The sequence below is a fragment of the Amblyomma maculatum genome, chromosome 5, assembly GCF_055883805.1.
Source record: "Amblyomma maculatum isolate TAMU_Amacu chromosome 5, ASM5588380v1, whole genome shotgun sequence".
Taxonomy (NCBI): Eukaryota; Metazoa; Arthropoda; class Arachnida; order Ixodida; family Ixodidae; genus Amblyomma; species Amblyomma maculatum.
The window spans coordinates 131,191,147-131,206,386 of record NC_139348.1 but is presented as its reverse complement, the minus strand read 5'-3'; the positions used below and the strand labels follow the sequence as shown (position 1 = coordinate 131,206,386).

Here is a 15,240-nt window from a genome sequence, read left to right as displayed (position 1 = left end):
ATTGATGTCACGCCACAGAATGCCAATGACAGCAATAAAAGCGAGCTCTCATTTCGCTCCATACATTAGTAGAGTTAAATCCTGCGCCCTGACCCCATCACTTTAGACTGTCAGATCCAGGATTTTTATCGCCTCCTGCAAGTATAAATTTGTCTTTGGTACCCTGTTATGTACGCATAACCATTTGAAGAGTTTCAACGTTTGCAAATTATTTAGTAAAACCTGGAACGTAGCTGTAACTGTTATGCTAACCTCATAAGGAAAATTTCATAGCCGTTCTCAGCATTGATAAAAACGGTTTAGCGGTAATCGGAATCAAATAGCGAAGTTTGTGTGTGGAGGTAGCTAGAAGACGTTCAAATCGTTCAAATCGCCCGCGTCGACATAAAAGCAAAAGTGCTTTAACCTACTTCACCGCAAAAAAAAAAAAAAAAAAAAAAAAAACTTCTAAATATCAAGCCTTAATTCTGTTTAATGTTATTATTTGCGTTAATAACCTGAAACTAATGTTTTACTTAAATTATAGCAATTTTAATAGCCTAGCGGTCAGCTTGTGAACTAATCTACGGACCCTTTTTACATGTGTGTGGTCGTCATCTGAGAGTGCTGCAGAGTATTGTAGGCCGCTCCACTTCCTCCCGAGTGCGTGCAAAAATACGCGAAGTGTGTGTGCCGTCCTGTTAAAAGTTTTCTAAGCGCTGACAAAATGCCCGCTGAAGTCGAAAAAGCGCCGGGGGACCAACCCAGCGAAGTCAAGCCGGCCGAGGAGCCCCCGAAGACTGCTCTAACACTCGAGAGTATCCTTGACACGCCGGCGTATTTCTCTGACGTGACAAGTGTGCCCGTCGGGGAAACCTCTACGTGGCGATCTTCCCTCGACCCGGCTTGAAATTGAAGCTTTACGCGCTGCTCATTACGTTAAATTCGATCAGCTGATCGTTTTTTTTTTTCTATTTTGCTAAAACGCGCATTCGTCTGACGCGGAGCACGACACTCGGGGGTCGCGGATAGCCGGCATTCCGAAGACGCTGCAGCACAGGCCATATGTTGGCACCTAATGGATCATTCGGTCGACTGAGCAAAACCGAAACCTCAGTTGCACGAGGTCATCCAGTGGTCAGCCAATGTAGTCCGTCGCATTTGCATGTTTCCAAACTGGGGAGTGGTACGGCTTGCCGCATTTACAGTTTTCGCACCCTTATGAGAAGCGGTTGCTTTGCACTTTCGTTTTGAAGACACGCGTGTTACGACGAATGAATAAATTCTTGACAACATGTTCGAGGTGGTCTGAGGTGTACCCAATTTCCCATCAGAACTTAAAACGAAACTTATCTTGAGACCTTTGTAAATCTCCGTCTTTGCTGTTAATTTCACCCCCTACCCTTTCCTCTCCCTCGTCTGTTCCCACGTCGCTGTTCCAAGCTGAATAATCTGTCCATGAGCCGTACAAGAAAAGATTACAGACTGGCTGCTCACATAGAAAATTTCGGTACATATATGGTTGGTTATGTATACATTTCAGTCTCATTTCTGTTCACAAACACGTTGCAAGTGGCTTCCTTTACCCACTGGTTGCAGTCCTGCAGATGACAAAGGATGCTCAACAAAAGCATGGTCTCAGGCATGGAGACTATCAGCGCTACAGGTACAGAACTGTTTTTGTGGCAGTTGTCTTCTTTCTGTACAAATGCGTGTAGGCAATAGCTGTTGTGAGCTACGGGCCATCAGTTGAAAACCAATGATCTGTAGAACTGGAGTAATTTTTATCCAATAAATTAGACAGTTTTTCTAAATAAAAATTATTGAGAAATGCTTGGCAAAGCTAAAGATTTCTCTCTTTACTGCTTTATGAAATTGCTCACATATTCCATTATGGAAATGCTTGCACAGAAGGTTAGATTTTATTGTATAATCGTTCAAACTGGGGACCTTTATTCTGAGTTTGCATCATTTTGAGAAGTGTCATTTTCGCCCTCATCTGATTGGTGGAAATGCCAGAACCTGAGGTGATGGCAATCGGAACTGATGTCCAGTTCTGGCGTTTCCGCCAATCAGTCAGTTCAAAGTGAGGGCGAAAGTAACACTTGTGAAAACGACTTGACTCGGAATACAACAGTATCTCTTGCTGGGCTAGTTGGTGTGACATTGCGTTAAACCAAAGGAAATACAGCGCTAAGTTTTAGACGAACCCGTCCGTCTTTCTGTGTGGTTCATCTAAAACTTAGCGCTGTATTTCCTTTGGTTTAACGCAATCGGAATACAAGCCCTGCAGTACATGGAGTGTGCGTAGAGACAACCACTGGCTTATGAAAGTGACAGTACAACACAAGAGGAAGGATGGAATATTTATAGTGTCAGAGTTCGAGATTTCAAAGACATTGTTTGGAAATTCACAAAGTTGGGGTAGTTAGTGCTAGTAACTTATTGACGATCATTTTTAGAGGCCTGCTTTGCTGTGCAGCAAGCATGCATACTAGCAGTGGTAGCAGCTGATGATGGTGTGATGTCTGTAAATTTGTCTTCGCACAGGGGCTACTGCAGTCGCCGACTGCGCCGCCTGCGCAAGTCCCTGCACTTCCTTCAGGGCAACAAGCACCGGTACCAGGGTCGCGAGGTGACGGAGGAACTGCTGGCGAGCGGAGATCCCCGCTACCTGCTCATGATCGTGGTGCAGTGCGAGAGGGCCTGGGCTCATGCAATGCAGTTGCGCCAGGAGGCCAACACTGAACCACGCAAGCGCTTCCACCTTTTCGGCCGCCTGCGCAAGGCTGTCAAGCACTCCCAGGTGATGTGAGGCTGTTCGCTTTCTTAGGGCCTGCATGGATGAAACTAAAGATGTAAAGTTGAATGACTGAATTTATCAGAGCAGCATGCCATATTGTCCACCTTCCAGTCCTTTATTACGCTGGCCTTTTTTATAGCAATGGAAGAAAGTAGCTGGGCCAGCACAATGCCCCCTTGCTAGTCCTTCGTTTTAATCTGACAAGATTAGAGTCCACATTCTGAGAAAAACTAGTGTGTCACAAAATTATCTGATTGGTCGAGAGGGGTCACATGTTCTTGTGATGTCGCACACTGCCTCTTTGTGCAAAAAAAAGATGTGATGCAGAATCAGACTGCTGTCTTATGGATCAAAAGCCAGGTGTGATGTCTCTGCGTCACAGGGGAGCATTCGTCAGTGCAACAGTTGAGAGACCTTATGTGACCACCTCAGACAGCAGCCGCTCATTGGATGAAAGCAACACTTCATTAAAATTAAGACCATCGCTTAGCGCTACTAAGCAGCCCTAAGTAGTTTTGCCCTATTACTTAGTACTGTTAATTAATGCTACCAATTAGTACTAGTAATTATCAACTAATTAAGTCCACTACTTAGCAGCAGTACATAAGGCAGTGCTACTGCATCAACCGCTGAGGATACTTTAACATCCTATAAGTTTGTTTTCTTCCTCAGTGCATACCTTTTTGTTGACTTGGCAAGACTTTTCACACTTTCAGAGCAGTACTCGAGAATTTCACAAATCCAGAACATCCCTCCGTCAGAGTAACTTTAAAAGGGCGCTTGGAAGATTTGTTGAACATGATGAACTTTTGCATTTGATGAAAGGTGTGGCATTTAAAATTCATTCCAGGTATTTAGTACCTCACTTGCGGAAGTAAGCAGTGCTATCTTGACTGAAGTCTGAAAGAGTGTTGAGGCTTATCTGCTGTGGCTCAGATTATCACACTAGCAATGCAGTTTTTTTGGCTAACAGAAAGACTGATGTGGAGTGCTTTTTCTCATATGGTATGACTGCAGACTCTGGAGGCGCTGTGCACGGCATCCCCACGATGTGATGCCCGCTGCAAGCTTGAGGCCCAGGCCTACTGTGCTTACTTGGAGGGAACCCTCTCCACTGAGCTGCAGCAGTGGAAGGTGAGTTCCTACTACAGTTTTAGTGTAATGGTTAATACTCAAAGGAGTACAGATGCCAACTTTAGATTGCACGTTTTCTTCGCAATGGTTAGTCATTACTGTACATAGATCACTACATTGTATTTGCATGCAACTATAGGAAGTGTGCAGAGTGGGTCAGAGAAATAACTCGAGTTACTGACATTCTAACCAAAATCAAAAAGAAGAAATGGACATAGGCAGGGCATGTAATGCTATGAGAGGATAACCGACTGTCTCTAAGAGTAACCAACTGGATTTCAAGGGAAGGAAAACGTAGCAGGGGCGGCAGTAAGTTAGGTGGGTGGACGTGGCTAAGAATTACGCAAGGGTAAGGTGGATTTAGCTAGCACAGGACCGGGTTAATTGGATGAATATGGGAGAGGCCTTCACCTTGCAGTGGGTATAGTCCGGCTGATGAGGATGATGATGACTGGATAATTTACAGTCAGATTTTTCTGCCACGCACTCTTGGTATCTCGACAGTCAAGCGACAATTATGACATTAAATATCAGCGTATATAGTTCACGTGAGGCATGATGAAAACTGTAGTATGATCTCTTCTTCGTGATTCGTTCTGTTTCTGGTTCTTCAGGCAGACTGGCTTTATCGTTGTAGTGAGCTAAAACGATGTCCAGAGAGATTGTTTCGCAGCTTTTTCCTTTTTCATGCCTCACAGGACCTGTACACTAGCTTTTGACATCATACCACTGCTCGGCCGTTCAGTCTCGAACTAAAGACTGGTAAAAAATGTAATTTGTTTACAAATTATTGGTATGAATAGTATATAGTGATCTGTGTATGTTAATGTGTACATATAATTACAAAGAAGAAAGCACGCAAACAAAAACATAGTGCCTACATTCTTGCTCACATTTGCTGGTTCTGAGACATCAGTTGTCATAGTGAAACGAAGAATTGCAAGGTAAAGGTAAGCTGAGCAGAGCTACGCCACCAAGTTGTCCATGTTCGAAGTCCTGAGCCATTATGCCCTCTGTGGGCAGTCATACAAACCTGTGGTTGCCCGCTGACCGCAGCTGTTTTGATTTGTGGCAGTTTCTGCGCACAGTGGTGTACAAGAAAGCGTAGCAACACATAGAAATCAAAAAGAGCCAGCTTCCATGCCACCATAGCCAATGTGCAATAGAGTGGATCCACTACACTGCTGTCATGGATTGCCACGTTTCGCAGGATTGATAACCGTCAGCCAGATTTTCTTGCGTGTGGTCTGATTTTCAGGAATGGTCCGGTGATAGTGCAAGGAAGCATTTTTCTCTGGCACTTAGTAGGCCTCACATGCTGCGTCTTTTCCTTCCCTCCTCCTGTAACTGTGCAGGAGGCCATGGAGAGCTTCAGCAAGGCTCAGACCATCTATGAGAAACTGGCGCAAGCCCTTGGCGAGGGCCAGCGGGCTCTTTACCAACAGCGCGTGGACGAGCTCACCCCCAGCCTACGCTACTGCGCATACAACATTGGCGATGAGACGGCCATCTCGGACCTCAAGCGGATGCGCCTACAGGGAAACGTCACCATGGCGGGCACTGAACTGGACGTGAGAGTGACCTCGTTTCTTTCTGCTCGGATGCGTGTGAACCTTTTCATCTCTTTTTTTTTTAATCTCTTGCGAATGTTCCTGAGAGTCCTCAACATAGCAAGCAGGCATTGTGCTCTACATGGCAACATATAAAGGCTATCAGGCATCTGCATTTTGGGATTAAGTGGGCTGCATATTTTTGCGAGTCGCCCAGGTGCTGATGAGAGGCATGAGATAATTTAGCCACGATTTCCAGAGCAGAGGCTCTCGGATGAGCGTTCGTGACGCATTGAAGTTCTCGAAAACATTTTTGGGGTCCTTGGATACTTGCTTAACTAAAGGGATTATGAACAGAACTGATGAGCATTTGTAGGGCATGAAAAATGGCTTTTTTGACTGGCCAACTCATAGTTTCAATGAACAAGCTGACCTTTCGTAGCAAAGTGGCTGAATTAGCAATCTAAAGTGTTATATCACACTTTTGAGTAACATTGCTTTCTTTTTTCTCAATTTTACTCCTGCTATTCTATTTTCAGTCATGCTCCATGAATTTAGTTATAAAATGCTTGTTGGTCCTGTAGCCGGGGCCTAGTTGCTTCTGGCTGGGTTTTGCATTCTTTCATATGTGTAGCCCTCTAAAATCAGTCCCTCTAGGCAACAGGGGCCTTTTGTTTTTCTGTCACGTTATTATTTCGTGTGAGAAAATGGTGGCTGACGGAGGAGGTGGCTTTGCCTCTTCTCCCCCATGATGCCTTGCAGCACCTCATTGAGCAGGCCCGTGAGAAACAGGCGAGCAGCCTGTCGGAGGTGACTTGGCTGGGCCGCACAGTTCCCGTGCGCCATGAAAAGGTGCGCCTCTTCCTACTGGCCGCCCAGGAGGCACCACGGGAGCTGGCGCAGGCCCCAGACATCGAGGCCAAAATCGCCGTCCACGAGCGGCTCCTCTTTGATTGCAAGGATGCCCTACAGGTGTGTTGGGGTAGAAGGGCTAACATATTTAGAGACTTGGGAAAACTGATGTAGTGGGGATGTTTGCTTGGATTTATAGTGTTTGTGTACAAACATGAGGCGCCGCACAGTGCTCCCGGGGTGTACCTCATAACTGGTGATAGTGGCAGTGCCGACGTGCAATTAGCATTTAGTGCTCGAAGATGCGATCACGGTCTATGAATTGCTATCAGCTATAATAGCACAGAAGTGTTCAGAATAAAGGTGTGCGAATATCCCAAATTTTGAATAATACTAGAATGTGACTAATTAGTTGATTCATATTCGTAATCGAAAAACTGATATCGTGAATTTTTCGAGTATTCGAGAATTGCCGAAGACACCAAAAATTTTCAAATTCGCTGCATGTTTCTCTGCACTGCACGCTTCACCACAATGCTTCACCGCGTGCTGTGAAGCATCCTCAAAACGCAATGAGACCGTTACTTGTGAAGCGGGGCATTCCTTTTTGTGAGGGGGGCCTTCCCGACAGTGTGCTCAAAGTAAAGATTTTGGCAAAACTGAAAAAAAAAAAAAAAAAATCTTTCTCACTTTGGTTTTCATCTCAGGTACAGGAAACCATCATGCAGGTGTTCATCATTTCAGATTACTGTGATGCATGTGGGCTTTTGGTTAATTTGGTCGTTTCGTCCAGTTTCTTCAAGGCTGAATTTATGAGAGTTCAGTGCATTCCGCAGCGATATGATAGCTCCACCCAGTTTCGTACAGGTCCTTCCTGTACAAAAACCAACTTACAGAATCCTGTATAAAATTAATACTGGATTCTTCGGTAGCATATACACACCTGTGCAATCCTAGCTTAATGTATTTTCAAATACCATGTGATGTTGTTTGTATGTTCAGTTCGTTGATTTTTTTTTTTTTTTTCACTGATCAGGTAATTGGTACTTGCAGGCATTTTCCCCCATATTTGTATTCGATTCATATTCCAAAATTTCAATGTTTGCGCACTTCTAGTTCAGAATATCTGGAGTCATGCATACTTTATACAATGCTTTCTGGCCAGAGAATTTTACATAATCATTTCATCCCGAAATTCTTGTTAACCATGATAGTATCATTAAAATTCTACTGTATGAACTTGTGGCTTTTCAACGTTAGATGGCTTATTGGGAACAAACTGTAGTGTTTGAGCTTCGTTAGACCATTGTTGGGTTGACAAGTTCCAGCCAAAGATTGAGATAAGAAATTCAGTTTGCATTGCCTTTATGAGCACTGAATGCCCACTCCCAAAATGGCATTGCCCATTTTTACTATTAGGCTCTGCCCATTGCTAGGTCACCACAGTGTTGTACTGAGTTCCATTGTTAATGCTGCTGTTGCCACTTTGCTCACTACATCATTCTTTTCGTGTTGTCCATTGTCTCAACAGCTCCTCCGCGAAGACCTGCGTGTGGAAGGGGGTGGCGCTGCCTCTGGAAAGGGCCCGGTGTCGTCGTTGCAGTTGCTGCACTCGTACCTGGTGTACCTGCGCCAGCGCACCACGGTCGAGCGAAATCTGCTGCTCATCCGCCAGCTGGAACAGAACGAGTCAGGACCACGCAAGCCCCAGGACCTCGTGCGGCCTTACGAGATCATTGTCCAGGTCAGCATACTGATCAATCCAAAGCTGGATGCCTGCAGTGCCACTTGTCACAGCGAAAATGCTCATCAAAAACTTAATGCTTCGAGCCACTGCTAAACAGTGGCTCTAACTGTTTTTGTATCCTGTTTGTCATGAAAAGAAAAAAGTTACAAATGAACAATCCGGTTCGTGTGTTGGTGTGTGCATTAAGATCAGTCTCCTTGCTGTTTGCATCTTCTGTACAAATCATCAGATGCTAGACGACTGATCGGCATCTTTGGGTTTGCTATCTCCATGAGTGTCTGGTATCGGAAAACTTTTGAAGGTGTCGGGGTGGGTGCTTGATGGGGTCCTTTAGAGAGTGGAGATTGGTATGTGGGTATATATAGGGTGGATGCTCGTAGGTGGAAGATTCACTTTCTGGGCTTGGAGGTTGCTTGGAAGGTGGAGACCACACACATGAACACCGGATACATTTAGTGAGACAGCGTAAAAGCGCCATAAAGGAAACAGCTATCCTATGTTGGTGGCGTCTCTGGGAAAGCCTCCACCTAACAACTATGGCATATGATGCCTAGGGGGATTTTTCTATCTCCCTACCTGCAGTCCATTGCAGATGGTGCTTAGGGGGATATCCCCCCTCCCCCCTTCTGAACCCTAGTGCTAAAGCATACTGAGCTGTCGCACAAGTAATCTGGATTTTTAATGTGTATCAGAACACCTACTGTCGCGAAGTATTTGGGGGCAATCAATTGCTGTGGAGGAAATACAGTATTAGCAGTTCTTTTTCACTTACCATTCTGTCCCACTTCTGATCCTATTCCAGTCCAATCCACAATCACTTCTTTTATTCATTTTTGCTGTGTCATCCTTATTCTATCCTATCATTCCTCGCTCTGGGAAGGAGGGAGAGGCCAGGCTTGAATTATTGAGCAAAAATGAATAAAAGAAGCGATTATAGATCGGACTGGAATAAGAACAGTGTCAGAAGTGGCAGAAGAAGAGAAAAAAAAGATAGTTCTCTCCACTTGTAGGTAAGGTAAGGCTCCCATCACAGTGGCTCAATAGTACGGGCACTTGAATGCTGAACCGAAGGATGCGAGTCCATATCAAGGCCGCGACGGCTGCTTTTCAATGGAGGCGAAAAGCAATGCACCCATGTATACTATGCGATGTCGGTGCACATTGTCGAAATTTTCAGTGCCCTCTACTACAGCGTCCTATATATAATAATTAACTTTGGGACATTAGCTCTCCGCCGGCTGCAACGTTTCGATGGAGGCAAAATGGGGAGGCGTGTTCGTGTGCTGTACGATGTCCGTGTACGTTAAAAATGCCTAGGTGGGCACAACTGCTTCATAGCCCCCCCTCCCACTGCGGCACCCCTCTTTCTCTTTCACTCCCGGCTTGCGCCCTTACCTTACTGGATGGCTCAGGTGTCCATGGTGAAAGTGTCAGATACAGCGTCTTTGCTTTCTTATAAACCAATTTGCATTAACTCTTTTGGAACCGTCAAAAAGTAAGCGATCTGAGGGGTCTTGGAAAAAATTCTAGGAGGCACTTAGACTTCTTCGATGCTTTTTCTTCTTCAATTAGTAATTTCTCATTTCTTAATTTTGTTTCATTGTTATATTTTATTTTTGTTTTGTATGTTATTTTATTTCTGCATTACTTTTTGTTTTTATTTTCATTTTTATTTCTTTATGACCTTTGACTACTGATTACCCAGTGTTAGGTACTTTAGCCAATTTAGTCAATGTTGGCTTGTTGTGTGGTTACTGGATTGGATTTTGGATATGTTCAGCTAGCGGAGAGGGATGCTTCTCTCTGCACTTTGCATCATCTGCGCTGAAGCTTCTTGCACTAACAGGCATTGTAATGCTAACCTAGTAAACCGCCGCAAATACATGGTAGTACAGTTCATACCGACTTCTATTTAATCGTTTGGGGGGACAAGTTTTGTTGTGAAACCGGTGCGCTGATGTCCTGAAATTGCCCTCTGTCCTGCAGTGCCTGAGCGAGATGCTGCAGCTGCCAGGCGTGGAAGAGGGCTCGGACTTTGCGGAGCAGGTCCAGGCGGAGCTGCTCCTCTACAAGTCCCACCGGGTGCACCGCATTGCGCAGACACTGGCTGCGGCCGGCCGCTACCCTGAAGCCATGGCGCTGTACCGGCGCGGGCGCGAATATGTTCAACAGGCACTTGCTGCCTCCTCTCACCTCACCGATGTAAGTCCATGGTTGCATCAGCTGACGTGTTGCCTTTTCTGGTCAGTTGTATTCTGTGTCCTATGTTGGTACCTCTATGGCAAAGACTAAGTGCAGTACATTCTTTGTTTAGTGTTTGACTGTTTGAACATTGAGTGTTTGAACTTCTGTTACATAAGTGCCCCATGGTGGCCTAAGAAGACTAAGCAGCCTGCTCATTGATGACATATTTTTCGTCATTAGTCAGCTTCCACTCATGTAGTACTTGTCAGATCTTGGGTAAAGTTTCCCAGAGTCACTGTGCAGACCTCTGCTTCATTCGCCCCTGAAACTTATCGACACCGCTGTTCTGCATTGCGAGGTGAGAGAGCTCAGTTTCTGTTCAATTTGAGAAGTGGGGAGTTTAAGCCCGAACAATGCTTAAAAATGCAGAACACATGCTTGCATGGAGCTTGGCCAGTGGCTTGCTCTTCCTGCAATAATGTCTCAATGCAGGAAGCCGTGGCATCGCTGAAGGAGCTGGACGGTGTCCTGGAGGGCCAGGAGTACTCGGTGCATGCGCAGAGCATTCTAGGTTCAACAGCTGAGGCACCCTCAGCCGAGGACAAGGAAGTTCAGGTGAACTGTGTCGATGTTTCGGATTCTCTAGGGACCCTCGAAAACGTAAAAAAAGATTGAATTTTAGTTAAAAAAAATCACTTTACATAAACTTCAGATTGCAACCGTGGTGGAGGAAGTGGTCAACAGCTTTGTGCCCGTTCTGATTCTTGACGGTGTCACCATGCTATGTTAACAGAGACGACGGGTTGGCATTTAATGGCTGTACTGCGTCGGAATGTTATGGGCAAACGCGTGGGCTTGAAGTCCAGATGTGATAGCTGGTTCACTAACTGCCGCGCTTTGAAAATGTTTCACTGCATAACCCTCACCATCCACACAGTGAAACACCCTCAGAACATGGCAGGGCCAGCAGTGAAGGCCACGTCGCACTGCCAAAAGGTCCCCCGCTTCTAACTGACTCCTTTCTATTTTGATTTTCCTTTATTTGATCGTATTTTTGGCCCCCTTGAAGCCTGAATGAATGACATTCCACTGTTGTTATTATTATTGTTATTATTATACTTTGGCTATTGACAGTGGCTCCGCACCAAATGCAGATATGGTCTGAAAAATAGAGCAGTCAGTCGCGATGCGTTCAAAATTTTGGGTGCTCATATACATTAGTTCTGTGGAGCATGTTGCGGTGCCGTGAAATGTCCGGATAGTCAAGCACGTCCAAAAGGTTTCGGTTTCGGTTGGCAACTGTGTGCATCGCAAACTCTCCACAAGTTGAGCTCGTCATCAACTTGTCATTTTGCGAGTCTGTGCTAATTGCACTTTGCCATGCATTCATAGGTGGTAGTACTGGTATTTGTTTACACTGGAGCTGTGCGAATGCAGTCACTGACAGTTCGTTCGGACTCAACGGAACCCTGGAAATGGTGCGAATAACCAAACGAAAAATTCGTGAACTTGAAGAAACGGCTGCTTGCTATGAAAATTCAGCTAAGGATTTGCGAACCTCACCGCTCGCTCCCCACATTTTATTTATAAACCGATGCTAGAGAGTTATAGCATAGTACGGTCACGTTTTCATCATGTCTGCACTGCTTCACCTCATGAGACAGTGTGACACGGCTGCAAGTCATGTTGCAAAGGAATGCATGCACTGCGCGGAACAGTAACATTCTATTTTCAAAAGTTACGATGCTTGCGAAGACTGTGAGATGAAACTCGTGAGGAATGAGCAGCTCCGATTGCACACACTCTCCCTGCCCCACGGGAGGTGGTGTCGATGAAGTCATGGCCTTCAATTGGTTGTGACAACAGTGCCTGCCTGTATCTATACAACACCGAAAAAAAAACGAGCTTTCAGCCGGGAAAAACAATCTCCACGGTAGTCCAGGTGCCTATTTTGGCCCGAAAAAATAAACTTTTTGCAATCGCAGAGTCCGAAATATTGGACGTATCACGCAAGTCTGAAAAATTAGTCGGCTGCTGTAGCAAAATATTGGGTGCCTAGTGAATTCAAATGTTAAGGACTGAGTGAAAATTGATTCTAATATTTTTTTAATACTGCCAAGCTAGATTAGAGATAAAATCTTCCACAAACCACAGCCAGAAAAAAGGCAAATTTATTAGAGGTGTGCAAATAACAAATGTTTGGGTGCAAAGCAACTACAAAAAGTGAAAATGGTCTGCATATACAATATCTTGGAATCATCAAAAAAATTCAAACTTTTGTTGAAAATAAGAAGAAACATGGAAACATGTTTCTTCTTATTTTCAACTAAATGTTTCAAGTAAATGTGTCCACAAAACGCAGCTGTGAAAAGAGACGGAGGTAGAGCATAATTTTTTTATTTCTACACATCTTTAGCATAACTTGTTATACCTCTAAGGCCCAGCAGACATTAATAAGAAAGCAGGAATCTTACCTTGTTTACAGTTACATTGTAACGCTTGCAGTCAGCAAAAGGAAATCAAATATCACAGCTTGACTTTGAAATGGACACAAGAGCAGCAGTGCCAGCGGGAAGATGCCCAGCCTGAAAACAAAACATTGGTTGTGGAATGGCTCCCGAAACGCAGTGTTCATGACTGCGCTTAGCCCTTGCATATTTGTTTCGCTGGACTGTAAGGCCCGTGATGGGCCTCAACCAATCCGAATGATGTTGCCAACCACAAAGGCACAAAAACTGAATCACACCGTCAGGTGTCCCACCGCTTACACTTCAGAGTGTACGTGGTTTGGTTATGCATTCTGGCATTGAGCTCACTGCTTCTGTCGTACTTTTTTTTCTTGTGCACTGTGGCTTAATATGTGTAGATTTTAGGTTCTAACAAAATCTGATAATGATCAAAGTGGTTTATGTGAAACAGCTGCAGCAGCACGTGTAGACTACAGCTTTGTCCCTTTACGCTGCCCTCCACAAGCCGAGTTGCATCCATAACTGCGTCATTCCACCAACTAGTAGCTTGGCTGCGCTGCAGTGCACCTGGCTGATAGTCGCATTCCTGTCTGTGCTGTCTGCACGGTCACTTATAGCACCACCTGTGTAACTGATGCCATCTGTAGAAGCTTCTTGCAACTAGACCTACCAAGCACATTCATTTAAATTGGGGAAACTGTTTTATTATTATTATTGTTATTATTATTCCCTTTCAACATCAAATATTTTCAGTTGTGTTAGTTTATGTTATGTTTTAAGTAACAAATGTTAACAATGTACAGTGTTCTGAAGAGGAAACCAGTAATTGCGAGCGGGAAGTGTGTTCTGCTACCTAAGAGGAAAGATTACACTGTGGCCCTAGCTTGGGCTTAATTGCCAGAAAAAGGTGTCACAACATTTAACTAATGGTGCCTGCAAGTCCTTGTAGATGCGATAGCTCTGAAGAATTGCATGGAAAGTGACTATCGTCTCAGCGATCCTTGCAACAGGTCACTTCATTGCTAGCAAATATAGCTCAGCGGGTCATGACCGCATGGAATTCTTGAGGCTGCAGTAGCGGGCCCAACTGAATCACAATATGCCATGTTTGGAAACACAAAATCGTCCACTTTGTCCTGGCTTAGCAATTTGCATATACGTAGGTTCTTATAAGGCTCTCTTATTTTCAGTTGCTGGTGGATCGCCTGGACACCTACCTGGAAGACAAGAGCTTGACTACCTCAAAGCCTCGCATAGCCGCTTTCCCCCCACCATTCGAACCAATTCCATGCAAACCGCTCTTCTTTGACCTCGCCCTCAACCACATTGAGTTCCCATCACTCGACGACGTTGTTGACACCAAGAAGGGCCAGGGCCTGACGGGCTTCGTCAAGGGATGGCTTGGAGGCTGGAAGAAGTAGGCCTTTCCCATGTCTGTAGAATTCAGGCATTTCATTGTCGTTTTTTGTGCAAGCTACTTGTGTCTGAAAACACCGTGCCTGAATAAAATGTTGCCTGAAGCCAGTGCTTCTTTTCAAGTATTGCACTTTACAGGCCTGTTTGCGAGTTTAGAAGCTCCCGCTCTTGTTGTATATGTGCAAATAATGTAAAAGTGTCATTTTTACATCATGTTATGTTCATAGCTGATGTCCGTAACAATAGCATCAAAAAGAGAATGTGACTGCTAACATAATTCAGTGGAAAATGCCTAAGTCTGCTACTGTTAGCAGATTTGGCGGAAACTTGGAGCCTGAAACATGCCTGTGCTGTTCTCATTTAAAATACTTGGCTTAGAGAAAGCTAATAAAACCTGCAGGATGGTTACAAGTAATTAACTCAAAAGTCTGAGCAATAGCTGCAGTGTGAGTGCAAAGAACTTTTTGGGAACACGCTGTCAACTGTAGTCTGGTCTGGTGTGTGGTCAAGTTCGACAGGTAAGCTGTTGCAGCTCTCGCCATGGAATAAAAAAATTGCAGGGTGGTTGCGAAGCTGTGGCACGAATGATCCAACTTTAGCTAGCTTGTGATCATAGTGAAATGCAGACATAATTGATTTGATGTATTACAGTGTGGGGCTTCAGGTGGGAGGTACCGGTGCAGGCAAAAGTAAACGGAGCATGCTATTTTTATAAAATTTTTCACACATTGCATAACTGAAACTGGAAGTCATGGTATGTTCAGGCTGGTAGTAGATGCCAGTGCACATTCACTTGCACAAGTAATGTTTTCTTATCAACATGGAAGGCGTGACTGTAATTTGAACGGAAAAGCTTGCTCTGTTTACTTATGTCCGCACCTGTACATTTTTACTGCTAGGTGCTCGCCATTGCACCATCTAGAGGGAGCTCGAAGGAGACACCTGGGACTACAGGGCTGTGTGCAAAATGTATCAGTGCAAGAGCACTAATTTAGAGGGTTAACTATTACCCTGAACGAAACATATTACTTATGGAGCAGCTGTGATTGGTCAGTAGCTGCACAGCAGATGCACAGCAATGCGATGCCGGGGCAGTGGAAAGTCCTG

The 15,240-nt window shown here is 44.8% G+C and overlaps 1 protein-coding gene across 1 annotated transcript; it reads left to right on the top strand.

Moving 5' to 3' along the window:
- The first annotated feature begins 564 nt into the window (after positions 1 to 564).
- Positions 565 to 14,248, top strand: Srp68 (signal recognition particle 68). Its single transcript, XM_084604332.1, has 10 exons — positions 565 to 797; positions 1,579 to 1,645; positions 2,530 to 2,785; positions 3,800 to 3,916; positions 5,272 to 5,487; positions 6,229 to 6,438; positions 7,850 to 8,062; positions 10,052 to 10,267; positions 10,742 to 10,864; positions 13,908 to 14,248. Exons 1-10 carry the CDS (start codon positions 707 to 709, stop codon positions 14,136 to 14,138), a joined length of 1,740 nt encoding a protein of 579 aa, XP_084460458.1. The 5' UTR covers positions 565 to 706; the 3' UTR covers positions 14,139 to 14,248.
- The last annotated feature ends 992 nt before the right edge of the window (positions 14,249 to 15,240 follow it).